Genomic DNA, 27,597 nt, shown 5'->3' with positions numbered 1-27,597 from the left:
GAAAGTGTAGACTACTTGGCAATGATCGTCAAGTGGATAGATCAGGTTTGTCCTAGACCTCTGTACTGTACGTAATGTCTAGCCGCGTGTGTTTGATTAGCCTAGATTCCAGGTAGTCTCATGAATCAGCCGCCGTTCTTTTGGAAAAAAAACGGCGGCTGATTCATGAGACTAGATTCCAGGCCGCACATGCCGCACTGGGCCTTGTTTGAGTGCAAGTGCAGTGGTAGATCTCTCTGTGGCCAGTACAAGATGGCTAGGAGCGAGGCTAGGAGATTAGAACCTTTCTATGGTTTTGTCTGTAAAGTTTGTCTTGAAGCCAACCCCAAGAACATCAATCTCCTCACCACAAAGTGCTCACAGACCCACACACCCACCATGTTAGAGCATGTACATGTAGCAATCAGTGATGGGATGCTGGAAAGAATTAGACCACTGCCGAAGAAGATACCCCCGGGGAAGAAGTTTATCTGTTGTAAGTCGTGTTCTCGTGGGAACCACTGTACATATGCTCACAGTAAGGCCGAGCTGAACGCTTGGAATGCTCAGTTAGCAGAATCAGAAGATGACGGCAAGAGTGAAAGTGAGTTTCTTATATTTGATTGTCTCACAACATCTCGAGAGTGGTAATGTACATGTAGAAATCTGGATGCGAACACCAATCAGACCAGTACCACTGCCAAACAGGTTACCCCCAGTGTTTTATCAAGGAGACAATTGTACGTATGCTTACATAGAGGCGGAGCAAGAGGAAACTGAAGGTGACAGCATGAGTGTAACTATATCTTATCTGTTATAACACTTCATTTTTTGTTTAACCAATTATTTTTTCCCTTTATAAAGTGTTGTCTGAACCAAAACAGAATACGCACGTGTCAGATTCTGATTCTGATTCTGATTCTGATTCTGAAGTGATGTTCACCTCCCCTGTCCAATACAATGATCTACACGATCATTCACAGGTAGGCCCTGGCAAATTATGCCTCGGTGCGCATGCGCAAGCAAGGTATACGGTAGTGTGTTTGTGTGTGTGTGTGTGTGTGTGTGTGCGCGCGCACGCGCTCAAGGATCAATGAAGTGCAAGTAATAGTTTCTATAGGCTTCTAGTCATGTTTTCTTGGCTTGCTATTTGTGGATTTGCAAAATAAAGCTTCGTTTTCGAGTTATGCCTAGTTTTGCTTACTTGGAATGCCATTGCAGCCTTTTCAGAAGAGTCCGTAGCAAAACTTGTTCACCGAGTGTTGCTTCTCTACTTAATAGTTAGCTCTGCACTAGAACGCTAGCTATTGGTATCTGCAAGAGTGAGAAGAGAGCTGCAAGGCTCTGCTGACTTGCAGCCATTAATTTAAAGTCTATTTGTGTTGAGTTTGACCTTCATAAAGTTGTCATAAATTTGTCATACTTCAAAGTTTCATATATCATTGGATTCCTTGTTAAAAAGCGCTTCTATCAATATGCTGTAGAGCTGGTAAGCTCCAACCAGCTAAAAGTTAGCATTTTCCATGACGTCAATAAAATATTTTCAGCAGTACTTATAGTAACCAAAAATTATCTCTTGTTGTAACGTTTGTAACAAAACTGAAGATTCAACATAGCTTCTAGACGTAGGTTTAAACATGTTCAGCAGTGGCAGAGGACCATAATTGGATTTGCACAAAACTGATCAAATTCACCTAATATGCCCCAATTATGCCAGCATAATGGGTTCTTCTGACAAGCATAATAGGCTGAATTTGGGGCAGTGCTCAAAAGCATAGGCAGAAAAAGAGCATAATTTGCCAGGGCCTATCCATGTGCGTGAGATCTTTTACACTAGTTGATAAGATCTACATGGGAAGTACATGGGAAAAATGCCTCAGAGCAGGTATACTATGGGACTTAGTATACCTGCAACTTACCTAGTATCCCGTTGTCAAGTTGTTGTATTGTAGTCAAGCCTCGAGGGCAAGGTTTCCGCATGCGCACTGTTTTGCAGTGCCTTTGGGCTGCCATACACACCTCCAAAACAGTGTCTGACTATTATGTAGATTTTAAGTATTTGTATTGATTTGATGTACACATTTTGTTCCATTACCTGCTGCATTGCATGTCTCAACTATTACCTTTTGCATAGGAAAAAGCTAGAATCCCACAAAACCAAGTGAACTCTCCTCATACGGCTGCTAGACAACATAAAATAAGCGACTCAAGTACCAGCGACTCAGGTACCACCAACTCACTATCATCTCAGAATGGAACATATTCTGAATGTGTTGAGGCATGGATTAGAAACGAAAATTTGTGCGTGAAACACTCCGCGTTATAGGGCGTGGCTAAAACTACAAAGGATTATTTTATAATCAGCATGCTCATTACCTGTCTTGGCTGCCATACAATGTGCTGTACATAGAAATGGTGAAATTGATCACTTTTAATGTTGAATATTCTAAAAAGTAAAGAGAATATGGCTCTAAAAGGTCGACTAAGCAACGCAACCACTATCACTAAACAAATAAATGCTATAAAAGAAGGAATAGCCCTTACTATGAAGTCGTGAGAGGTCAAGGCCCGTGGTGTGTCTAAAAGTATACTAAAGCAGTTTGAAGGACTATACTGCAAACGTTTATGAACAGTAAAGCTTATCCATGGCATGAAACCATTCTATATAGCACTTAGATACATAATAACCAAGTCAAGCAATGTCTTTTGCTGTTTAGGCTTCGCAGCAGGGAAAGAGAAAAGTTGACATGGAGTAATTCAAGCTATACTCAACAAAAACTAAAAACAGAGTAAAGACAGCGGACTTAGACAAGTTAGAGCTTGTCAGTGGTGTAAACTTACTTTTCTAGAGTAACCTCCCAGCCTCTGAGTGATCGCTAGTGCATAGGAAAGCTAGAAACAGTTGAAATACAATCAGAGTACGGTCAAAACAAAAATAATCGCGAGCGCGAAATCATAACGCGGAGTGTTTCAACCATTTACACAGGGAGGCCTGGTCATTCCCAATCGCCTTCCTATGGTTCCTATTCAATCTATGGTTGTGGCAGAGGACTCCTCCACGATGCTAGTGCCTGGTTTCGGAGATATATTTGGTAAGTATAATAATTATGATACCGTATAGCGGGAAAGTTTCGCGGGTACAAATTTTCGCTATTTGGCTCCAGAGCCCTCAGCAGAAATGTTCGTGGGTTCTAATATTCGCGTTTTATTGCCAGAAAACCACACCCACCAATAGCTTTGCATATGAAATACCGGTCCGTTGGAGTTTATCCTGGATTTAATTTTCACGTTAACTGCTCTGCCCTCGAAAAACGCAACATTTTGCACCCCACGAAAATTTCACGCTATACGGTAAGCCTTTGGTTAGACGCAATGATTATACTCTATATACTCTGTTTTACAGTCAATGATACAACTTTAGAGAGGATTACCACACCACCCCATCTTCGTGAGTTTGTCAGAAGACAGCAGGAAAGAGAATCGGCAAAGAGAATAGGTACTTTCCGCATTTTTACACGTACAGATGATTCAATTCTACCCTCATTGAATAAACAGGTAAACTACATTGTATGTTTGGCTGCATGTGTTTTGACTAGTGTGTGTAAATACCCTCTTTAGACTAGCAGTAGTATTGGAGCAAAGGCTGCTAGCAGGTGAGCAATCACTAGTTTCTATCGATAGTATTGCATTGCAACAGGCTGGGCAAGACAGATTTTTCATTTGTTACTTATTATTCTACCAATAGATTGGACGAATATGTTGATGATGCAAAGCAGATTGGCGAAGGAGGTTTTGGTGTGGTGTTTCATGTGAAACACAAGGTGGACCAGGCAGATTATGCACTGAAGATAATCAGGCTCTCAGATAAGTGAGCGACTCATCAATGCTGTAGCTTGTGCATAGTGGTGCTTTTAACACAAACAATATTTTTCAAGTTCAATACAGAATCAAAATTTCAATGTGCACATGCTCTTCGTAACTTTTGCCTCCTTTTACAGCCCTAAGCAGCAAAAAAAGGTGTTGGGAGAAGTTACCACCTTAGCTCAGCTGAACCACTCCCATATTGTACGCTACTTCAATTCGTGGATGGAAAAAGCTCCAGATGGGTGGAGAGAGAAAAAGGTGTGGTCTAAGCTGAAGAGTAGTGATTCATCGTCAATGGAGTACAAGTACGTTATATTCCTGATTAAGTAGTTTGTGCTCAAAGATGCTATAACAGATGTTTGTGTATCATTCCACCTATTCTTCAGAACAGATACATTACCCACAACTTCCACCAACACACGTGTTGTTTCTGCTGACCATGAGGCGAGCTCTCACACTGCTGACTCAGTAGTCTCAAGTCGGTAATTTAAAGACCACAATATAATTGTTGGAAGTATATAATTTATGTACATCACACGCTCGTCCTTAATTGGTGTTCTAATTCCATTTCACAGTGACGGTGCCGACCCTCCATCTGGCTCCTCTCAGTTCAAGATATTAAAAGTTGCTACGCTCCAACCAACGCTTCCACTTGATCCTCCAACCTGCTTGTTTATTCAGACAGAGCTCTGTAAAAGGGGCACATTGCACACCTGGCTCCATGAAACTTGTGAGGAAGAGAGCCGAACTAAGAGCCAAGTTCTGAGCTTTTTCAAACAGGTTAGGATCGATACTTACATTCTGCTTTTGTGTAACTTGAAAGAATTGTACTATATAATTATAACAGATCCTGGAAGCACTAGTGTGCATTCATAAGAAGGGCTTTGTACATCGAGACCTAAAGCCATCGAATGTTTTTTTCTCTCGTACTGAGGACGGTTTAAAAATTGGAGATTTTGGTTTAGTGAGAACAGTGGCCATGCCAAATGGAGGTTCGTAAAACAACGGGCCATAATTATAATCAGTATAAAGATTTAACAATTATATAGCCACTTTCACGCATGTACATGCCAACCCTTTGAAGAGTACTGCCTATATTTGGTATTCAGCCCCCACAGGTGTAGACACTATCAACCACGGTTCAGCAGATAGCCACTCTAAAGGCAGTATGCAGGCTGGAACCTTTCTGTACATGAGTCCAGAGCAAGTCAAAGGAGAAAAGTGTGATGAGAAGTCAGACATGTTTGCTCTGGGCATCATCTTGTTTGAGCTCCACTATTATATTACCATGGAGGCCAGAAACCAGGTACTACCAGTTTGTTGTGTAGTTGTATAGCATTGTTTTATTGTCAGACCTTGCGTATACCCCCCCCCTTTAAATATACATACCAGTGATACCCCTTAACACAACTGTATTCGCTACATACACCCACTCTCACACACACACACACGACTGTACAGGTGCTGTCAGCTTTGCGCAAGCTAAAATTCCCTTCCAAATTTGAGGATAACTTTCTCAATGTGACGAGAATTGTGAAGCTCTTGCTGGAAACAAACCCTGCCGAGAGACCAACTGCTAATGAGTTAACTAAGAATAGTTCTCTTCGGAATCTCTCAAAGAAAGTGAACAAGAAGCAGAGAGCTTTGGTTCCTGTATTGTAGTGTATATATACGTTATAATTTATACAAACCTCGTGTTCTGACACTGGTGTGCACTATAATAACTCGATCTATGTCTGTTAATATTTTTTTATGCACATTCTATATCCAGTCTTTATAACACAATGATTATCATAGCCTTGAATTTTTGGCATCGTTTTTAACAACAATCATGGTCGATCATTACCCGAGTTCCCTGTTCCTGGATTGATGCATGCAGCTAATGCCAAAATGTTCATCATGATTATTATAATAAGCTATTAGTAGCTTTAGCTTGGCAGTCATGATAAAAATAAAAAACCAACATTAGAATGACCTCATAATAACAAACGTTAGGAAATGTCTGTAGCACATAATTGCCTAACACTGTCCACAAACATAGATTTAGTTTCTCTAATAAGCTCCTGGAGTAGTTTAATGTCTGCTAGCTTCTCTTGTCTGGTAGCCTCCAACGTCTCTTTGAGAACTTCATTCTTGTCCTTTGTAATTTCCAGTCTCTCTTCAAGCTCCCCTACAGAGGAGGTGGTCTTTGTCTTGTCTTTATTAGAGATGTGTTGTCTCAGATTACGCAGTTCTGTTTCAGCATTTACAACTTTGTCATTGCACAAGTCCAATCGTTGTTGTAGAGATAGTCAACTCAAACAGTCTCTCTTTCTCAATGTGATCCACTCGAGTTAAAGCATCCTTTTCAACATCGGAGTATTGTTGTTCTCCAACTAACGCCATTTTCCTGGTTACTAAGCGTGTTCCACCACCTCTAGTTCTATTAGGAGCAAGTGGTGGTAATGGGGCACTTTTTGGTTGCCTAGGTGCAGGTACTAAACATCCATTCTCTTTGAGCGATTTAAGTTCACTTAGACACTTCGTTAACTGCGTTTGCAATCCCTGATTTCTACTACAAAACTCTGATCGAGAATTGAAAGATGGCCACAGAGACAAGACATAATCGAGGTGTGTATGTAACAATGGCTCTATCCTATAGTGTCAGATGATACTCATCTGGACGCCCACGCCACCTCCACAAGGTGAGTTTGTGTACAGCTAGATATAGATCTACATGTCTATGTGTGTGTGATATACCGTATATAGCGTGTATATTTCAAGGGTATAAAATGTTTGTGGTTTTCGTGGATTAGGCATGTACCGCAAACTTAGTATCGCATGCATGCACGCTGCAAAAAGGCGCTATTCCACGAAAATTTAATCCGAAAACGTTTCTAAAGGCATTTCCGCGAAAATTTATACCCTCGAAATATACCCGCTATACGGTACATTGACAAAACTTTCACTTCATTCGTCTACTTTTGCTGTATGAAATGAAATTTGACAAATCAATGTACTGCACACAGATCCTGGAAGCACTGATGTACATTCATGCGGAGGGCTTCGTACATCGTGACCTGAACCCGTCAAATGTGTTTTTCTCTCGTGATGGTGAGTGAGGCTTTGGTCTGGCAACTAATGAAAATTAATGGTGATGCAACAGGAAATTAAGGTTAGTATATAGAGCTAATAATTGGTGCGTAGCTGTTCTAATAATATTTCGGTGGACGAAACAATTATGTGGTCGTCTCTGCCCAACATTTTTAGAGTATTAGAGTAGGCCGTTTTTAGATTTATGATGGTCCAATTTCAACTGTTTTATGAAAGCTTAGAAGGAATAGCATGCTCAAATCTCATATTTGGAACAGGCCTTCTCATTTTAAAATACAAAGATCTAGATCAACGATACACCACTGTTTCGCATGTATTTTTTTTATTAACAGCCATTAACTTTTATAGTTTTTTATCGTTGTGATTACAATAAGGCATGCAACCTTTAGTACCTGTCCAGTGGATTGAGGCTAAGGAAGAAAGATTGTAAGTGAACAATTCCAACCCTTGTACAGGTCTCGGGACGGAGGGGACGGGGGAGGCGTTCCTGTACCAGAGTCCAGAGCAGGCAATGGAGGGGAGAGGAGACAAGGAGTCGGACATGTTTGCTCTTGGGGTCATCTTATTTGAGTTCTTCTATTTTTTCAAGACTTAGAAAAGATACAAAGTACATGATTGCTTTTTGGGTATCAAAACCAGCAACGTATGATTGAAATTTCCGTATTGTAGAGAGCATCACTAGAAAAATTACCGATGTGCAAATAGGTCAGCTATACGAATATTAAGGGTAGTTCACACGAAAATTCCTTCATTCTGTATTCCTTTCCATGCTACAATGTACGTTTATTACACTAAAACCTAAAACCACCTACACCCACACACACACACCCCCATCCACCACTCACACCCCCACCACCCACACATCCTCACAGGTGCTCACAGCTCTGCGCAGCCATCTGGAGTTCCCTGCCCAGTTCACAGAGCTATGATTTTATACATCGATGTTAATAAAAAAAATACATGCGAAACAGTGGTGTATCGTTGATCTAGATCTTTGTATTTTAAAATGAGAAGGCCTGTTCCAAATATGAGATTTGAGCATGCTATTCCTTCTAAGCTTTCATAAAACAGTTGAAATTTTAGAATTTCAATTTCAAATTAACATGTACGTTAATTTTAATTGCTAAACTGGTCTAGACTTTTATTTATGATCATGTCTATTATTACAATTACAGGATGGGCCCTCTCCAAACTGCTTGGTGTATGAGAATGGAGGCAAAAAATAATTACTTCAAGAAAGCTGGTAGAATTGGAAACTTTAAGAATGTGCCATATTCCGTTGCTAAACGCCACCAGAAGTTAATGGCTGCACATCTGCAAGGAAGGTTCTTTTCTTACGATGAACTTGAATGTGGACCATGTAAGTACCATTAACTTATAAACTCTTGCTTTTACTGACACACATGTAACATGTCAATTGTGTTGTCTGATGAGCCACTTCTACATGAAATACTGATTGCTTTACCAAATGTACATCTAGAAACAGCTGTGTCACGGTAGGTATAGTCATGAAATTACAGCTGTTCGTTGTTATTCAATGACTTAACTTACTTTTTAGGCCTAACTGGATTAAAATTCACGGCGAGCAGTACTACCAGAATGATTTTGTCATTGTTGGCTGGCAAGATGATGATTTACCCCAGTTTGCGAAGATTAAAGATATTTTAGTAATGGTTGAAACCCCAATACTAGTTGCTGAAAGGTTTACAACGTGTGGCATTAACAATCACCTTCAGTGCTATTTGATTGAGCATACCTATCAAACATTTGTTGTATGTGTATCTCATCTAATTGATCCTCATCCTCTCACTGCCCATACATACATAGGTGACAGAGGGCTTTATATTGCCATGCGCTCTTATGTTATAAGAATGTAACACCTCATGCATGCATTGCTCAACGATCATTTCTGAACGAACCATGAATAATCTTATATTATTATTGATATCACAATAATTATTATTACGTATACATGTACACTGTTAAAATTGTTGATTAGCACGCTAATTTGAGAGTATAGTCTAGGATAGTACAAAGGACAAAATTGTTTCAAAGCTTTGTAATTTGAGAATAGGATTTGTATGAAATAAATGTATTGCGTGAAAGAAGCACACCTCGTCGTCGTCGTCGTCTTCACCACAACAGAGAACAAGAAAGAACAGTTGGCCAAAGTGAAAGGTGAAATGTAGCACATAATAATCCATTTTCTATATAATGAATGTGTGGATCAGTTAATGTCTCATGCATACATCATTATAATTAAATCTCACCTGTTCACCAGCCATAACACTACACAGTCTAGTCAGGCAATGTGCTCAGCTCACAAAAGTTCATATGCAACACATGGAAAGTTCACTGATCACCATGATCCCTCAAGGCCACCATACTATAAACACTTGTATAGCTAATACAGTTACTAACCTTTGTGTAGATCTATGGTTTGATTCAATTTACATTGATTTGTGTATTAACTACATACTAAACTTGTCATTAATACATGTTTTATTAATACATATACACTTGTTATTATTACATGTTAGTGCTGAATTGAACCATAGATTGAAGAGTTAGAACAATGTATCTCATAAGTACATGTTGTACAGTAATTATTACATGGCATTTGTTACAACTACGATCCATTTTGCTATTCCTACATTTAAAGCGTCACTGTAGCATTTAATGTTGTATTTACATTTATTGAGTAGTAACTACATCTTGACTTGTTATTATTACATGTTAGTGCTGAATTGAACAATGTATGTCATAAGTACATGTTGTACAGTAATTATTACATGGCATGTGTTTAAACTGCATCAACTATGTGTGTATATCACATGTTCTTGCTATATCTACACAATGTTGTAACATTGATTATATGTTATTGTAACAAGCTTTGTTATTTCTACATATCACTTTTTTCTGTGCATGCATGCGCATTAGTAGATGATTGCGATCTATAGGTAATGCGTCATAATCCTACGCGAGGATCTTTTGGTTTGTATATATAAATAATATCTTTGAATTTTGTGGCATGGGATTTTAAACAGTGCCAACACACGTGCACTGCTGGTGATTCATTGTGCAGTATGTATAAAAATGGGGCTAGATTAGAGGCAAGCAGCTAGCAAAACTATATACTTTATTAGTATCATTCGACTCCTGGAAGACTGAAAAGCACTTTGGAGCTGTTTAGAACATCATAACTCTCGCAGCAAGAAAGATAAACAAGCTAGAAGTCAGCTCAGAAAAACGGGACCTTACTTCTGCAAGATAAACTAAACAGGAAGTAGAAAAAATATAAACGACGCTGGCCATCTGACTGTACGTTCGATACTCTCATAGACATAATATACTCTTGACAATACAGAATGGCTAGTAGACAAGTTCCATCCTGTGGTTGGGTCTGTGAGGATTGTCTTGAAGCCAACCCCTGTAACACTGATCTCCTGAACACAGAATGCTTATTCCAGTCCCACACAGGAGTGCTTGTTCTTGTAGCCATCAGTGATGACTGGATACTGGAGCAAATCAGACCAATGCCGTACAAATTACCACCCCCATGGAGGAAGACATTTTCCCTCTGTAAGAATGCAGATGGGTTGTGTGATTTTGGGGACGTTTGCATGTTTGCTCACAGCAATTAAAGCAGAGCAAGGTGGGTGGAATGCTATGTTAGTGAAATCTGAGGATGACAGCAAGCATGAAAGTGAGTTTTCCATATCTGATCCCTTCTGTTTGAATTGTCATGTAGTTGATATGGGTCCATTTCTGTTGATATTTACCCTTTCTATAGCAAGTGCCACAACTGTTTTTTTTTGTCTCGTCACACTCACAAGGTATGCAGCCAAGGGAACAAGCTTTCTCCATACACCAAATCAATCCACAACATCAGGCCCCACCATTAACAGCTCAAGGGAGAGGTTATCGGAGTTTGAGTCAATCGCATTCTACAACTCCAACAGCTCCTACGGTACTGAAATATTTACAGCAGTTTTTACACAGCTTTGACCTAGTGTCACATCTATATATTAACTATTTTATGGCAGCATTGAGTCCTGATTGATACTCGCCATGCATCATTTGCTCACCATCTTTCCACCCTCCCCCTCATCCCAGGTTGGCCGTAGTCAGCCCCAATTGTCCCCACCCCCAATTATGTCCAGCCTCATGCACCCTCATTCTCCCTCCAGTGGGGGTGTTCCAGACGTAGTACATGCCCCTTTATCTCCGGAGAACTATAAGAGCAAGTTCACTGAACTGCTCAAATTGGAGGAAATCGAACATCAGAGGGTGCTTGACGAAAAGTAAATTGTTTAAGTTTAGTCTCAAGTGTCACACCATTAGACCAAGTGCTTTATAATTAATTATGATTGCTTGAAGTATTTCACTAAGTGCTTTATAAATAATTATCAGTATTTCGTCCTGTTTGGCCACTCCTACAGATGCAATGGAGAGTACAATCTGTTTCTCTATCAGCATGGGACTAAACCACCAGCTCTGAGACGACCGCTCGATGTTCAGTATCGTCGCTATGGCTACTTGGAAAATATCAACGGAGACCAAGTTGCATATGCAACCCAATCCAGTCAAGGCTCGATTTATATCCTCAACCTCGGCCAAGTGAATATCTGCAAAGCTGATATTCTTCAAGACAACTACTCCTATACTGAGGAGAAGCTGTATATTGGGTTTGAAGCCCAAGAGGAGCAAAAATTACAACGTAAAGTGGTAAATGTAGATTTTACGCAAATGAGAGTTGTTGTGAAGTTCATGTTAAAGCATTCGTATTTCCAAAATCTCAAGTCTTGTGTATCGAAAGCAGCCGTACCTATCATCCACAAAATTGTCCCTAATCCTCGTACTTTCAGCCAAGAGCCAATTGATATTCAAATCAATCTCAAACGTTACAAAACCCTCTGTTCTCCTGATCAACTTGATGCATTACAGGCCATTCTAACCTGCTCCCCCCAAGGCCCACCTAATATCATAGTTGGGTCGTTTGGTACGGGAAAGACGCGTATCTTAGCAATGGCTGCCAGCTGCTTCTTTACTGAAGCTCGTGTCAAACAGCAACCTGCTCGTATTCTAGTGTGCACTCAACAGCGAGAGTCTGTGGATAATTTCTATGACCACTATCAAAATTTGATGGCTGGCAAAGAGGATGACATTGAAGTGATTATTCTAAAGGATCGTGGCTTCAAGCATTTTGACTCAAGATTTCTAGGAATGCAACAGAATCATCTTGTGATGTCGACATGCATGATGGTGCATGAGCTGGTTAGAGATCTTGGTGATCGATTCTTCACTCATATTCTGATTGATGAGGGAGCCCAGATGCGGGAGCCTGAGGCTATTGCCCCCCTCTCTCTGGCTCATCCTGGTACAACCAAGATTGTGATCGCAGGAGATCAGCATCTAAAGGTATATAGGATGTTTTTGCCAGTACATTCTGTAGTAAGTATATTTTTTGCCAGATATTGATATAGCGTACTTTACCATTCCTCTCATCTCCCTTACAGGTTGGTTCAGCGATGTTTGTGTTTGGAGAGGTCCCATTATCGTGTGGTCTTGCCACTTCGTTACTAGAGCGACTGCACTCATCGTACAAGCGACTCCGACAAGAATCCTACATCTCCACACTTGTAACCAACTATCGATCTCACCCGGACATCTTTGAGCTTCCGTCGTCCCTGTTTTACGAGGCCACCCTGATTGCACCGTCTGATCGTGACCCTCCATCCCTACACCCCCTCTACCCCTACCCCCTCGTGTTTGTGTGCTCTAGTATAGATCAGGCTGTAACGCAAGTGGACGACAATGTGAATGAAGCTGAGGCGAGTATCCTGCTGGATGAGGTGAATAAGTTTGCCAAGAGTTGGCCTACTGCTAGCTGGGGACCTGTGGACCTGTCTCAAGCCTGCATCATGAGTCCATCATATTCACAAGTAATGGAATGTGTTAAACTGTGCATATATCTGCTTGTGTATTGATACAACAACTGTACTGTAGCTAACGATAATCAACCAGCTAATTCGTAAGGAGGCAGTGTCTGGAAAGCTGAAGACTATAAAGAGACTACCCACTTATGACATGCAAGGTGACTGTGATATATAGTACTGTTCATGTACTGCTAATTCTAGAACTGCTTCTACTTAATAGCTTCTTTGGAGTATGTAATAACTGTCTATAGACATTCAATTTATATATATTTTCCTCACAGGTAGGGAGTTCCGAGCTCTGTTCCTAAGTACCTCTGAGCAGACCCACTCTGATTCTTCGACCCAAACCCCGACCAAAAGTTTCTGTGATCCTCACATCTTCAATACATCTATTACTCGAGCCCAGTCACTTATGGTTTCCGTTGGCAACCCGTTCCTACTGCTCAAGACAGAGCAAACCATGCTGGAAAAATACGGAAAGAAAGAGAAAATTTGGAGTAATTATCTCAAGAGATGTCTCAAGTACCATTCTTTCATTATCCCCCCATCTTTAAACGTGAGCAAAAAAAGAGCGAGAGCTAGTCGGTTGCTGCTTGAGGATGAACTTGACGATGCACTTGACGATGAAGCTGTCCTCAATGGCACAAGTAACGAAGCCACTGGATCTAGTATGAAAGGTGACTTTCCACATGTGTTGTCTTCGTAAGTAAGATTATTTTTACATGTAGACGATGTTATTCAACGTTCTTCATCTTCAATAAGTACGCAGGTAAACAAATCACGTTGCTATATTATTTATTGGCTGTGTTTAATGTTTAAATATTCCCTTAGAGTACCAGTGGTACTAGTGCAAAGGCTGTTAGCAGGTGAGCAAGCACTTAGAGTTTACAATGTGTAATCATTGCAGCAGGCTGAGTTAACCTGCAAGTCTAGAACAATGTTTTGGGTCGTTTGTTACTAATCAGTCCTCTACCTATTACACAGACTGGACGAGTATGAGGTGAAGTACCCACCGATTGGCAAGGGAGGCTTTGGTGTGGTGTTCCATGTGAAGTACATTATGGACAAGCGTGAATATGCACTGAAGATAATCAGGCTTTCTGACATGTGAGTGAAATGTTAGCTCAAATTTCAAAAAGATGTAGGTAATGCTTTGACATAATATTATTATAGAGAATCAAATGTATCTATGTACACGTGCATTTTACCAGCTCTTTTTATAGCCCTAAGAAGCAAGACAAGGTGCTTAGAGAGGTAATGGCCTTGGCTAACCTGGAACACACCCATATCGTCCGTTACCACACATCATGGAAAGAGAAAGCTCCGGATGGGTGGGCAACAAAAGAGTTGTGGTCTATGCTAAAGAGTAGTGATTCATTGTGAGTATCTCATAGTTGTGCATTGCTGTGTTATTGTCACCTTCTCTTTAGGCCAACTGCACTGATCCCAGTAACGACAGCAATGGGGTCTACATCCACAACTTCCAGCTCCACCCATACAACAAATACTTCCACCAGCACACATGTTGTCTCTGCTGACCTCTCGATAGGTGCTTTTGGACCGACCTCTTACACTGCTGACTCAGTAGTCTCATTTCAGTAATTTAATATTCAGTATGTGCTTATCGATATGCTACCCATTTCACAGTGACAGTGCTAACTCTCCACCTGCCCACTCTCAAGCTGCTCAATCCCTGATAACAGAAACTGCCATAGACTTTGAGGCCAAATGTCTTCAACCGTCCCTTCCACTCGATCCTCCAACATGCCTGTTTATTCAGACAGAGCTTTGTCAGAGGGACACATTGCGCACCTGGCTGAACAAAAACTGTGAAGAGAAGAGTCGAGCTAAGAGCCAGGTTCTGAGCTTCTTCAAACAGGTACTTTAGAAATGTGCAGTAGTTGCCTTACTCTATGAATGTATTACCATACAGATCCTTAAAGCACTGGTGTACATTCACAAGGAGGGCTTTGTACATCGGGACCTGAAACCACCTAATATTTTTTTCTCTCGGAGTGAGGGAACTTTAAAAATTGGAGATTTTGGGCTAGCAAGAATAGTGGCCATGCCACTTGGAGGTTCGTAAATCAATTTCCGAAGTTGGTGTAATTAGAGCGCCATGCACTTTACAAAACTTGCCCATTATAATTATTATACCATAATTGTACATAGTCATCGCAAAAATAATTTCTGGTACTGTAATTAAGGTTTGTATGTTGTATTAGCTATTTATAGCTAGTATGCTATACAGACAATAATTGTACTTAACGGTGCATGGCACAGTGCAAACCTTTCTATTAATATTGGTATTCAGCCCCTACAGGTTTAGACACTGCCAAAAATGGCTCAGCTGATGGCCACTCTAAAGGCAGCATGCAGGCTGGAACTCTCCTGTACATGAGCCCAGAACAAATCAAAGGGAAAACGTGTGATGAGAAGTCAGACATGTTTGCTCTGGGTATCATCTTGTTTGAGCTTCACTATATCATCGAGGCCAGAAACCAGGTACAGTAGCAGTAGCATTTCATTTCCCTCCCTTGGTCAGATTATGTCCCCAATGTACACACCCTTTAGCTTAACGGTCCACTCATCCTCACTACATACACCCATGCACAAACACACACACGACTGTACAGGTGCTATCAGTTCTGCGCAATCTGGAGTTCCCTCCCAAATTTAAAGAGAACCTTCCCAATGTGACAAAAATTGCGAAGCTATTGCTGGCAACAGACCCTGCTGAGAGACCAACAGCTGATGAGTTATTAACCAAGAATACTTCTCTTCGGAATCTCTCAAAGAAAATGAGAAAGATCAAGGACGATTGGATTCTTAAATTCTAGTATTATTACAATGTACATTCTTAAGTTTCTATACAACTTATAGCTTGTTAGCTTCATTTTCAGTGTGAGTTAGTAGTGTCAAAATTATTAGTTACTAGCTGGTACATGTGACTGTGCTATATAATATAGATCTAATTATATCTTATGTATCTGTTTATAGCAGTTTTAAAAAAATGTTCCCGTGCACATGTACATGATGTATTATGAACTTTGCACAGCACATAATTTCCTAACACTGTCTACAAACATAGACTTAGTTTCTCTAATAAGCTCCTGGAGTAGTTTAATGTCTGCTAGCTTCTCTTGTTTGGTAGCCTCCAATGTCTCCTTGAGAACTTCATTCTCATCCTTTGTAATCTCCAATCTCTCTTCAAGCTCCCCTACAGAGGTGGTCTTTGTCTTGTCTTTACTAGAGTTCGAGTAGCGTTGTCTCAGATTACGCACAGTTCTGTTTCAGCATTTACAGCTTTGTCATTGCACAAGTCCAATCACGTTGTTGTAGAGATAGTGTCAACTCAAACAGCCTCTCTTTCTCAATGCTATCCACTCGAATAATTGCTGCACCTTTCAATTCTCCCAAGAAAACATGAAGAGCAGCAGCTTCTATTGGTCCTCCCTGAAATTGCTAGATGTACATGTACGAGTCTGTATATCAATTTGTGGTATAATAATTCAACCAGCCCCACCCACATTTTTTGGCATATGCAGAGAAAAGAGGGTGGGGCTGGTTGGGATCGAGCACAACAACAGCCGTTAGAATCATTACAAATGGCTAGAAGATCCAGACAAGTTCCTTTCTATGGTTGGGTCTGTAAGGATTGTCTTGAAGTCAACCCCTGGAACACTGATCTCCTGACTACAGAATGCTCATTTCCTCAGGCCCACCTCACAGAAGAGCTTGTTTGTGTAGCCATCAGTGATGACTTGATGTTGGAACCAATCAGATCACTGCCGAAAAAGATACCCCCATGGAATAAGTTTTCCCTCTGTCAGAATGCAGATGGGTCGTGTCGTCATAGAAACAGATGTACATATGCTCACAGCAAGGCGGAGCAGAAGGCTTGGAACGCTCAGTTAGAGGATGACAGAAAAAGTAAAGGTGAGTTTCGTATAACCAATCGTCCCACAAAGCTTTCTAAAGTTGTGCTTGCATATGTAGCAATCAGACCAATGCCGAAAAAGATACCCCCATGGAAGAGGTTTTCCCTCTGTAAGAAAGCAGATGGATCGTGTTGTCGTAGAGGCTGGTGTACATATGCTCACAGCAAGGCGGAGCAAGATTCTTGGAATGCTCAGTTAGCAGAATCTGAGGATGACAGTATAACTGAAGGTGAGGTTTCTATAACTAATCGTCTCTGCAGTTGTATACTTATAGATCTACATGTAGAATTCAGTGATGACTTGATGGTTGAACCAATCAGACCAATGCCGAACAGGCTACCCCCCGGGGAAAAATCTGAGGATGACAGTAAAAGTGAAGGTGAATTTCGTATAACCAATCATACAGTTGTATACTTATAGATCTACATGTAGAATTCAGTGATGACTGGATGTTTGAACCAATCAGACCAATGCCGAACAAGCTACCCCCAGGGAAAAAGTTTTCCATCTGTAAGAATGCAGATGGGTCGTGTTGTCATGGAGACAATTGTACATATGCTCACAGCAAGGCAGAGCAAGATTCTTGGAATGCTCAGTTAGCAGAATCTGAGGATGACAGTATAAGTGAAGGTGAGTTTTCCATAACTAATCGTCTCTGCAGTTGTATACTTATAGATCGATATGTAGAATTCAGTCATGACTGGGTGTTTGAACCAATCAGACCAATGCCGAACAGGCTACCCCCAGGGAAAAAGTTTTCCATCTGTAAGAATGCAGATGGGTCGTGTCGTCATGGAGACAATTGTACATATGCTCACAGCAAGGCGGAGCAAGATTCTTGGAATGCTCAGTTAGCAGAATCTGAGGATGACAGTATAAGTGAAGGTGAGTTTCTATATATCTGGTTATAGTTGACATTGGTTGATATGCTCCCTTTCTATGGGTGTCAACACTCTCACTGTTGTTTCCGACTCAGAAGCTATGCGACCAAGGAGACAAGCGTCCCCTTTGAGACACCAAATCGGTTCACAGCAACAGGTCCCACCATTAACAGCTCAATGGGGAAGAGGTTATCGAAGTCTGAGTGTATCGCATTCTGAAAGCTCAGTGGACTATCAACAAGATCGTAGAGTATCAACTCCTAAGGTACTAGAATATTTGTAGCAGCTCCTTTTACACTTTTTTGCAGTATATTAATTAGGTACGTATATATTATTTATGCAGAGCTGAACAACAGTGAAATCACTTATCACAAATCATCTCTATTCTTGTATTACACTCAATCTCCACTCCCTCCCAGTTTGCTTATCCTGATAGTCAGTCCCAAATGTCCCCATCCCCCAACTCCAAGTGTGTCCAGCCTGACCCACGTTCTCCCTCTAGTGGGGATGTTGTACACCCCCCCTTATCTGCGGAGAACTATAAGATCAAGTTCACTGAACTACTCAAGCTGGACAAAATTGAGCGTAAAAGGGTGCTTGATGAAAAGTAAGTTATTTTAACACGGTCAAGAGTCACACCAAATAATAATAATAATGTAGTTCTGTATTATCTTCAGTATTGCCAAATAGGCCATCATTGTTTGACTATAACTCCCACAGGTGCAATGGAGAGTATGATTTGTTTCTTTATCAGAATGAATTTAAACCGTCAGCTCTGAGACGACCACCCGATGATCGATATTGTCGCTATGGCTACCTGAAAGCCATCAGTGAAGATCAAGTGGCATATGCAACACAAGCCAGTCAAGGATCAATTTGTATCCTCAACCGCGGCCAGGTGAATATCTGTAAAGCTCATATCCTTAGAGACGACTACAGCCATACTGCGGAGAAGCTGTACATGTATATTGGGCTTGAACCGCAAGAGGAGCAGAAATTACAGCTTGGACTTCCAGAGACAGGAAGCAAGGATCTTACACGAATTTTGGTGAAGTTTGAGTTAAATCAATCATATTTCAAACATCTTAAGTCGTGTGTATCAAAAACTGTTATACCTATGATCCAGAAAATTTTGCCTACTCCTCGTTTATTCAGCCAAGAGCCAATTGATATTAGAATCGATCTTAAGCCTTTTGAAAGCCTCTGTTCTCCTGATCAATTTGCTGCATTAGAATCCATTCTAACCTGCTCCCCCCGAGGCCCACCTAATATCATAGTTGGGCCGTTTGGTTCTGGGAAGACCCGTCTCCTAGCAATGGCTGCCAGCTGCTTCTTTGCTGAAGCTCGTATCAAACAGCAACCCGCTCGTATTCTAGTGTGCACTCAACAGCGAGAGTCTGTGGATAACTTCTATGACCACTATCAAAATTTGATGACTGGCAAAGAGGATGATGTTGAAGTGATTATTCTGAGGGATCATGACTTCAAGCATAGTGTCTACAAAACGATTAAAAGCTTTCTCTTATACCGACAATTTCTAGACATGCAACAAAATCATCTTGTGATGTCGACATGCATGATGGTACGTCCTAAGCTGGTTAAAGATATTGGTGATCGATTCTTCACTCATATTCTGATTGATGAGGGGGCCCAGATGCGGGAGCCTGAGGCTATTGCCCCCCTCTCTCTGGCTCATCCTGATACAACCAAGATTGTGATTGCTGGAGATCAGCAGGTATATACATTTAGGATTTGTGTGTCAGTCAGTATGTAGTATTTGTGCATGATGAAAATTGCCTATTCTGGATGTACCGTGTAGTACGAAATTTTCTAGGGGTTTAATTTTCGTTGTTTTTGTGGGTTAGCAATCCTACATGAAAATTAAGTCCCCGAAAAATTAGTATAACATGCAAAGAATAAAGGTGTGGCTTCTGGTAAGCAGTCAACCCACGAATATTATGGCTATGCAAAAAGAAATGCTTTAGAGGCCATTCCACGAAATATAAGTGCCGAAAAATATATTTAGAAGGTATAGCGTTCAAGGTATCGTCTAGAAATTTATGCATGATACTAACTAGCGCTTAGTGTCCTTCCATATCAGGAAATGCTATTTTATCGGCAATTACGAAACGTAAGCCTCGAGTTAGATGCTCTTTCCTTTATGGGCTCCTGTACTAACTATGCGAGCGACTACTATGTCGCATAAATCAATTAACTAGAGGTTTATTGAAACTAAAATTACATGGAATTAACTTTGGTATTGTATAAACTGGATTATTAGCGCTCATGCTCAACTCTAGGTTTTTGTACTCAGAATGAAGCGCTTTTCAAAAAGAATTGATTCAGCTAATTACGTTTATCTATGAACCATAGCTTGTACAGTGCATGGTAGCAATATAGCTGGTGATATCCATCTGGAAGGTCTTTGAGCACGCTGTTAAATGAGAGAATGTGAGACTTGAATCGGAGGTGGACTTAGACCAATTTTTTTCCAGTTCTTGCATGGTCAAATGAACTGTATTATGTATGATAATTATAGATCTATAGTCAGGATCGCCTGCTTGCCTAGCTCGCTCACTTTCTAGCTAGCTAATGAGTCATCCCTCGTCACAGAAACATTCAGTTACTGGGTGGGGCTCGAAAATAACTGCATGCATGCGCATCCTCGAATATAAGCATATAGAACTCTGCTTGACCCCATTAGCACATATGCAAAACGTAATAATCCAGTTTCTGTGGCATTGCATTTTTGATGTCTAACTCTTCCTCTATAATTATACAGGTTGGTCCAGCGATGCTTGTGTTTGGAGAGGTCCCATCATCGTACAGTCTTGCTACTTCGTTACTAGAGCGACTGCACTCATCGTACAAGCGACTCCGACAAGAATTCTACATCTCCACGCTTGTAACCAACTATCGATCTCATCCGGACATCTTTGAGCTCCCCTCGTCCTTGTTTTACGATACCCCCCTGATATCACCGTCTGATCGTGACCCCCCATCCCTACACCCCTTGTACCCCTACCCCCTTGTGTTTGTGTGCTCTAGTATAGATCAGGTCGTAACGCAAGTGGACGACAATGTGAATGAAGCTGAGGCGAGTATCCTACTGGATGAGGTAAACAAGTTTGCCATCGCTAAAAGTTGGCCTACTGCTAGCTGGGGACCTCAGGACAAAGTCATGTCACAGACCTGCATAATGAGTCCCTCAAGACCACAGGTTAGAAAGTGTGTGGTAATGGGGGATGTGTAACTGGCGCCTTGTATTATATGGTGTTTTAATTAATTTTGCTTGTGTATAATTATACTGGCATGATCAATACTGATAATTCACTGTAGCTAACAATGATCAACAATTTGATTCGAAAAAAGACGTTGTCTGACAAGCTGAAGACTCTACAAAGGCTACCCACTTATGACATGCAAGGTACTGTTCATGTACTGCTATAGTTTTAAATCACTTAATCTTGGAACTGCCTCTACTTAACCCTTTAACCGTCGGATTCTTAATTAACAGTGAAGTGAAATGTCTGTAAATTCTCTATCGGGTTTCCAGAGCAATAAAATGCCTAGCAACCATACACCAATAGAATGCCCATACAATAAGGAATAAAATGGTACAACATTTGTTGCCATAACAACCACGGTTATTACGCTCACCCGTTTTTATCATTTTAAATGCTCGGCCAGCGGTGAGATAAAATCCAAAAATTTTTTTTTATGGATCAGCCTATCATATGGTATAAAGGCTTGACTAAGCTTGATTTTCACATCATATGAATGTAACAGTGCTAAGATATATCAATTTGAAGTACAATACGTACATGTATTACTATATCGGTGAACAATCTATGAAATTTACAAGCTCACATAAAGACTGTTCATTACTGCTAATTCTATTTTAGCTATACTATACTCACTACTGATATTCTAGCTATACTATACTACTTGCCAGAGTCACACAGTGAGCCCTCTCCTGCATGGTCTTTCACCGTCCTGGTCCATAGCTCTAGCGTCTAGGTCCATGTCATGCATGTCCTCAGTCCCAGACAGTTCATCAGCATCTGGCATGAAACTGGTAGCCTTTGGGAGGTATCCTACTATCCCCTCTCCTTCATAGGCACTGTCAACACCAGAGGAGACATTGCCATTGCTGTCCTCAAGCTGTTCAAGCACATCGGCACAAGTAAACAACCTAGCCATAGCTATAAACTTCGTGCGGTAAGATGCTAATGAAATTTTAACATAGCAACGTGGCTTGGAAATTTCTAGACTAAATTGCACGTGATTCTACAGCTCTTCCTCTATACAGGGATGTGCGTAGTTCGAGCTACTTCCTAAGTATTGCAGAATTAGAATTTCGCCAAAAAAGTCACTATTGCGGGCCACGATCGTGGCCCCGTGACGGTTAAAGTATATGTAATGTGGATTGAGAATAGCATTAATTGTTTCTCTTTATTTCTCACAGGTAGGGAGTTCCGAGCTCTGTTCCTAAGCACCTCTGAACCGACCCACTCTGATGCTTCATCCCGTAACCCTACTAAGAGTCTCTGCGATCCGCACATATTCAACACAGCTGTTACTCGAGCCCAGTCACTCGTGGTTGCCATTGGTAACCCATTCCTACTACTCAAGACGGAGCAAACCAAGCTGGAGGAATATGAAACAAAAGGGGAAGTTTGGAGCAACTATCTCAAGAGATGTCTCGACCACGATTCTTTCATTATCCCCTCATCTTTGAACTTAACCAAAAAGAAAACGAAAGCTATTCGGTTGTTGCTTGAGGATGAACTTGATGATGATGAAGCTTCCCTCGATAGTACAAGTAATGAATCCACTAGTATGATTGATGAAGGTGACTTCCCATTACAACCACTTCCTCCGCAAGGTAAGCTCTCTCTATAATATATACATAATTATAACAAATCCAAATTGTCGTGTGTTGTTTGTACGTGAGATTATTTGCTTACAGATGATCTCCTTCAACATTCTTTACCCTCAACGACTGTGCAGGTTAGCAGATTATGTCACTGTATTAGCTGCACGTGTTTCATAATGTATAAATACTCCCTTTAGAACAGCAGTGGTACTAGTGCAATGGCTGCCAGCAGGTGAGCAAGCACTAGAACATATATCTATATATAGTGCATTGCAGCCGGCTGAGTTCACTTAATTGACATGCTCTACAAGCTGTGTTGCATGGCTATATATAATTATTAGTCCTCTACTGCAGTAGATGGAATGAATATGAGAAAAAAGACCAGATTGGTAAGGGAGGCTTTGGTGTGGTGTTTCATGTGAAGCACAAGGTGGACCAAGCAGATTATGCACTGAAGATAATCAAGCTCTCTGATGTGTGAGTATATAAAAATACAGTAGTATGGTGATGCTTTGACTCAAATTACAGCATAGAACCAGCTCTTGCCTCCTTACAGCCCTAAGAAGCAAGACAAGGTGGTGAAAGAAGTCACCACACTGGCTATGCTGAACCACCCCAACATTGTACGTTACTACAATTCATGGAAGGAGAGAGCTCCAGATGGGTGGACAGAGGAAGAGTTGTGGTCTATGCTGAAGAGTAGTAATTCACTGTGAGTGTTAATTTTGACAATAATAAGTCGTGAGCAGAACCATTTTGTATTCCTTATTAAAAAATCCTAGTTTCTATAGTTGTGCTCTACGAGTAGAACTCTGGTTTCATATCACCTCTTCTTCAGACCAACTGCACTGATCCCAGTAACAACTACAATGGGGTCTACGTCCACAACTTCCAGCTCCACCCATATTATAACAAGTACCCCCACTGACACACATGTTGTTTCTTCTGACCTCTCGCAAGGTGCTTTTGGACTGACTTGTCGAACTGCTGACTCAGTAGTAGTCTCATTTTGGTAATTTGGTAATTTACTTAAAAACTATAAAAATACTCGCTATACGGTAAGTAATATTTTCATTTCACAGTAACGATGCTGATTCTCTCCCTGTCCACTCTCAAGCTCCCCAACCCTTGCTAACAGAAACTATAGACAGCAATGCTGAATGTCCTAAAATCCAACCATCCCTTCCACTTAATCCTCCAACCTGCCTGTTTATTCAGACAGAGCTCTGTGAGAGGGACACATTGCGCACCTGGCTCGGCAAGAACTGTGAGGAGAAGAGTCGAACTAGGAGCCAGGTTCTGAGCTTTTTCAAACAGGTTAAAATTTGCAGTTTTTGCCTTAATTATTAATGAGACTGTTACAGATCCTGGAAGCACTGGTGTACATTCATCAGAAGAGCATTGTACATCGAGATCTGAAGCCGTCTAACATATTTTTTTCTCGGGGTGAGAAGGACCGTTTAAAAATTGGAGATTTTGGTCTTGCAAGAACAGTGGCCATGCCACCTGGAGGTTCGTATGAACCACAGTAATACAAATTATAGCTAATTATACACAGAATAATTATACTTCGATGCATTACAGTACATGACAAAGTTAGAAAATTATATTTGGTGTTCAGCCCCTACAGGTGTAGACACTATCAATTACCACGGCTCAGCGAATAGCTACTCTAAAGGCAGTATGCAGGCTGGGACCTTTCTGTACATGAGCCCAGAACAAGTCAAAGGAGAAAAGTATGATGAAAAGTCAGATATGTTTGCTCTAGGGATCATCTTGTTTGAGCTCCACTATTTCATGGAAGCTAGAAACCAGGTACAGTTGGTATGTAGCTGAGCTGTAGCATTGTCATATCTATGTCACCTGATCAAATCATGTATGTATGTGCTCCCTAGCTCAATAGTCCCACTCATATCCCCACTCTCACACACAAACACACACATGACTATACAGGTGCTCACCGCTCTGCGCAAGCTAGAATTTCCTCCCAAATTCGAGGAGAACCATCTCAGTGTGACAAGAATGGTGAAGCTATTACTGGCAACAAACCCTGCCGAGAGACCAACAGCTGATGAGTTATTATCTACAAATAGTTCCCTTCGGAAGCTTTCAAAGAAAGTGAGGAAGGCCAAGGACGATTACATTCTTTAGTTCTAGTGTACTACATGCTAAATTGTTAGCTTTGATTCATAGTGTGTGTGTGCCCTACTGTAATTTTATACTTTTTGCATTAGTCTACCTTTGTTGTGTTAGATGTATCTTGTAAATATATTATTATTCACTGTGTTTATAACTTTTATACATGATAGAAACATTACAGTCTGAGTCATGATCATATGAAATTTCCGTAGCACATAATTGCCTAATGCACTGTCCACAAACATAGTCTTAGTTTTAGGCCCTGATAAATTAATTATAATTTTAGCATAATAGGTGTCTAAAGAATAATCGTGAATAATAGGCATCAATGTCCATTTTCGGTAATACATTAATTAAAGTTTTGATGAATAATTATTATCAAGTCAGAAAATTAACACTGAGAATCATGATTATTAATTATGTTCGTATCTACGTCTTAAGCACATTTTTGAGAATAATCGGATTTTTTATGAGGCACATTTTTCAAGAATTCAAGAATAGAATAATGGGTGAAAAAAAGCATAATCTATCGGGGCCTACTAGCTCCTGGAGTAGTGTAATGTCTGCTAGCTTATCTTATCTAGCGTTCAGATCATGCAGTTTTGTTTTTCAGCACTTTCAACTTTGTTTCAATGAATACATTATGTTTATGTGATAATAACATTATGAGCTTTGCACAGCACAAAATTGCCTAACACTGTCCACAAACATAGACTTAGTTTCTCTAATAAGCTCTTGTAGTAGTTTAATGTCTGCTAGCTTCTCTTGTCTGGTAGCCTCCAGCGTCTCTTTGAGAACTTCATTCTCGTCCTTTGTAATCTCCAGTCTCTCTTCAAGCTCCCCTACAGAGGAGGTGGTCTTTGTCCTGTCTTTACTAGAGTAGCGTTGTCTCAGATTACGCAGTTCTGTTTCAGCATTTACAACTTTGTCATTGCACAAGTCCAATCGTTGTTGTAGAGATAGTGTCAACTCAAACAGCCTCTCTTTTTCCATGTGATCCACTCGAGTTAAAGCATCCTTTTCAACATCAGAGTATTCTTGTTCTCCAACTAACACCATTTTCCTGGTTACTGAGCGTGTGCCACCACCCCTATTAAGAGCAAGTGGAGGTAATGGGGCACTCTTTGGTTGCCTTGAATGAGGAACTAAACGTCCATTCTCTTTGAGCGATTGAAGTTCACTTAGACACTTTGTTAACTGTGTTTGCAGTCTCTGATTTCTTTGCTCCAAAACTCTCATTTTGTCCCGGTCTTGTATGCTCTCATTAGAGGGTGGTCGATAGGCCAGCTGTGACTGTGGTGTGGGGGTGGGTGGTTGAAGCCTTCCAGAAATGTGGGACTTGATCGACTTCAACTCTGCCGTTAGAATTTTGTTCCTAGACTTGAGTGCTGAGTATTGCTGTTGGAGCTTTAAATATTCAACCTGTATTGAGCCAAGTTCGTTCTGTGCTAGTTCAAGGCTTCGTTTCTTTGTGTCTTCAAGCTTCTTGAGTGTGGATACTTGTCGGTGATCAGCATTAACTCGAGATGGAGTACCAGCATACTGTTTTTTAGTTCTTCCAGTTTGGTCTAATTGTTGTTGCAGCTCTCCAATCTTATTCTGTAATGCCATAATCTGTTGTGATCGTCCTCTCCATCCACCACCACTCTTTAGCAACCTAGACACGTTCATCCCCTCACCAACTTCCCTGGAGATCACTCTATGTGCTAACTTCAAGTCTTGTTTGAGCGTCTGACATTCGTTTCGATATTCCGCTCTCTTTTGGTTGGATAATTGGAGCTGTTCCTTTAATTGATCGACCATCGATTGAAGACTCTCCTGCTCAACTTCCATTTCAGATTTTTGTTTACAATGAGATTGCATTTCTAAACTGGCTATATCAGCCTCTCGTCTCTTCAGTTTGACTTGGATTTCTCTAACTTTATTACGTTCCGACGCTACTTCTGCATTTAATTCCCGATTCTTTTTGGATAGTTCGACAATCCGCTGAGTGACGGTGGAGCTAGACCCGCCCATTGCCCTGCGTTCCTCCTCTCTCTGATGGTTCACTTGGACCAGTTTTGATTCGGTTTGTTTCAGTCGAGATTTCAGTTGTGAGTTCTCAAGTTGTATAGTCTCAACTTGTGTCTGTAGGAATTCCACATCGATTTCGTTCGCTTCATAGTTAGATTCTGTCTCTTCAGGAGGTGGCTTTAGCTCAGTGATTGTTTTTAGCTCGAGATCAAGATGGCCCTCACTATTAGGAACATCTTTGCATACGCTTCTTTCTTTGAACCTCATCTTTTGATTCTCTTGTATAATGACCAACTGTTCTTGTAAAGACGCCATTATTGGGTAAAGGAGTTTTGCATTATTTTGTTTAGTTACTATGGAAACACACAGCATAATACATTTTGACGATCATTACCATTATTTAATCATAATAATAATAATAATAGTCACACATACACAGCCACGATAAGGCAGGTAAAAAAACGAACAAATGTGCTGTTATAAAATGCCATTTGTTAGATATTGAAAGCGATCGTAAAGTTTGGTAGTTAACGAGCGAACACTAGATTCTATCATACTGTCCACTAATAATTCGAGTTGCTTCTCCGTTAGACTCATGTGAAATCTCTCTCTCATTTGTCTCACAGTGGACGGACCATGACCAAAGCAAGGCAGCTGAGACCCTGCAGGGGGAAGAACGAGCACATGATATCATAAAAATTATATTCAACAATGTACAATGTGTAGGTACATGTAGTAGTCAATGTCTATAATTATAATTATTGTCTCTCCAATACATGTAATGTAAAGTATGCAATTGCTAGAGATCGAAATACAATACAGTGTGGCTACAACACAGTACAAGCAGTGCTACATAATTATACACCGTA

General features: G+C 40.7%; 4 protein-coding genes across 10 annotated transcripts; 3 read left to right on the top strand and 1 right to left on the bottom strand.

Moving 5' to 3' along the window:
* The first annotated feature begins 162 nt into the window (after positions 1–162).
* LOC135342303 (eukaryotic translation initiation factor 2-alpha kinase-like) lies at positions 163–5,693 on the top strand. 2 transcript variants are annotated; one of them, XM_064539009.1, is made up of 14 exons: positions 163–583; positions 642–761; positions 844–962; positions 2,966–3,071; positions 3,383–3,534; positions 3,598–3,632; positions 3,725–3,847; positions 3,978–4,148; positions 4,230–4,325; positions 4,419–4,623; positions 4,691–4,835; positions 4,953–5,149; positions 5,305–5,503; positions 5,542–5,693. In XM_064539009.1, exons 1-14 carry the CDS (start codon positions 166–168, stop codon positions 5,544–5,546), a joined length of 2,091 nt encoding a protein of 696 aa, XP_064395079.1. In that variant the 5' UTR covers positions 163–165; the 3' UTR covers positions 5,547–5,693. The 2 variants fall into 2 exon arrangements, with proteins under 2 accessions (XP_064395079.1, XP_064395080.1); XM_064539010.1 differs by lacking the exon at positions 163–583 and having other exon boundaries at positions 864–962.
* Positions 5,694–10,032: 4,339 nt separating this feature from the next.
* LOC135342289 (uncharacterized) lies at positions 10,033–15,899 on the top strand. 3 transcript variants are annotated; one of them, XM_064538987.1, is made up of 17 exons: positions 10,033–10,257; positions 10,304–10,642; positions 10,773–10,906; positions 11,053–11,240; positions 11,379–12,357; positions 12,456–12,881; positions 12,946–13,033; positions 13,157–13,552; positions 13,604–13,644; positions 13,707–13,741; positions 13,860–13,982; positions 14,087–14,254; positions 14,306–14,473; positions 14,523–14,754; positions 14,809–14,953; positions 15,190–15,380; positions 15,512–15,899. In XM_064538987.1, exons 2-17 carry the CDS (start codon positions 10,444–10,446, stop codon positions 15,713–15,715), a joined length of 3,717 nt encoding a protein of 1,238 aa, XP_064395057.1. In that variant the 5' UTR covers positions 10,033–10,257; positions 10,304–10,443; the 3' UTR covers positions 15,716–15,899. The 3 variants fall into 3 exon arrangements, with proteins under 3 accessions (XP_064395057.1, XP_064395058.1, XP_064395056.1); XM_064538988.1 differs by lacking the exon at positions 10,033–10,257 and having other exon boundaries at positions 10,268–10,642; positions 14,099–14,254; XM_064538986.1 differs by lacking the exon at positions 10,033–10,257 and having other exon boundaries at positions 10,268–10,642.
* A 544-nt stretch (positions 15,900–16,443) lies between these two features.
* LOC135342286 (probable helicase with zinc finger domain) lies at positions 16,444–24,918 on the top strand. 4 transcript variants are annotated; one of them, XM_064538983.1, is made up of 20 exons: positions 16,444–16,814; positions 16,875–17,045; positions 17,103–17,195; positions 17,249–17,446; positions 17,504–17,701; positions 17,787–17,962; positions 18,117–18,304; positions 18,418–19,432; positions 20,480–20,917; positions 21,037–21,124; positions 22,166–22,585; positions 22,670–22,710; positions 22,774–22,808; positions 22,931–23,053; positions 23,133–23,288; positions 23,415–23,588; positions 23,659–23,893; positions 23,941–24,088; positions 24,198–24,391; positions 24,530–24,918. In XM_064538983.1, the coding sequence occupies exons 1-20, from the start codon at positions 16,484–16,486 to the stop codon at positions 24,725–24,727; spliced, it is 4,620 nt and encodes a 1,539-aa protein (XP_064395053.1). In that variant the 5' UTR covers positions 16,444–16,483; the 3' UTR covers positions 24,728–24,918. The 4 variants fall into 4 exon arrangements, with proteins under 4 accessions (XP_064395053.1, XP_064395052.1, XP_064395051.1 ...); XM_064538982.1 differs by having other exon boundaries at positions 17,249–17,701; positions 17,796–17,962; XM_064538981.1 differs by having other exon boundaries at positions 17,249–17,701; positions 17,793–17,962.
* A 435-nt stretch (positions 24,919–25,353) lies between these two features.
* LOC135342296 (coiled-coil domain-containing protein 13-like) lies at positions 25,354–27,087 on the bottom strand. Its single transcript, XM_064538996.1, has one exon. The coding sequence runs from the start codon at positions 27,041–27,043 to the stop codon at positions 25,379–25,381; it is 1,665 nt and encodes a 554-aa protein (XP_064395066.1). The 5' UTR covers positions 27,044–27,087; the 3' UTR covers positions 25,354–25,378.
* Positions 27,088–27,597: the final 510 nt, after the last annotated feature.

Source organism: Halichondria panicea, chromosome 10, assembly GCF_963675165.1.
Source record: "Halichondria panicea chromosome 10, odHalPani1.1, whole genome shotgun sequence".
NCBI lineage: Eukaryota > Metazoa > Porifera > Demospongiae > Suberitida > Halichondriidae > Halichondria > Halichondria panicea.
The sequence above is the reverse complement of the archived record's forward strand: the minus strand, read 5'-3'. Positions and strand labels throughout refer to the sequence as shown.

Bases quoted from the DNA above. Each gene is read 5' to 3' on its own strand.
- LOC135342303 (XM_064539009.1), top strand. From the start codon at position 166: ATGAGACTAGATTCCAGGCCGCACATGCCGCACTGGGCCTTGTTTGAG. The intron at 584-641 runs GTGAGTTTCTTA...ATGTACATGTAG, and splicing joins AGATGACGGCAAGAGTGAAA to AAATCTGGATGCGAACACCA. The intron at 762-843 runs GTGACAGCATGA...CCCTTTATAAAG, and splicing joins GGAGCAAGAGGAAACTGAAG to TGTTGTCTGAACCAAAACAG.
- LOC135342289 (XM_064538987.1), top strand. From the start codon at position 10,444: ATGACTGGATACTGGAGCAAATCAGACCAATGCCGTACAAATTACCAC. The intron at 10,643-10,772 runs GTGAGTTTTCCA...CACACTCACAAG, and splicing joins GGATGACAGCAAGCATGAAA to GTATGCAGCCAAGGGAACAA. The intron at 14,255-14,305 runs GTGAGTATCTCA...CCTTCTCTTTAG, and splicing joins CTAAAGAGTAGTGATTCATT to GCCAACTGCACTGATCCCAG.
- LOC135342286 (XM_064538981.1), top strand. From the start codon at position 16,484: ATGGCTAGAAGATCCAGACAAGTTCCTTTCTATGGTTGGGTCTGTAAG. The intron at 24,089-24,197 runs GTTCGTATGAAC...TTTGGTGTTCAG, and splicing joins AGTGGCCATGCCACCTGGAG to CCCCTACAGGTGTAGACACT. The intron at 24,392-24,529 runs GTACAGTTGGTA...ATGACTATACAG, and splicing joins TCATGGAAGCTAGAAACCAG to GTGCTCACCGCTCTGCGCAA.
- LOC135342296 (XM_064538996.1), bottom strand. From the start codon at position 27,043: ATGGCGTCTTTACAAGAACAGTTGGTCATTATACAAGAGAATCAAAAG.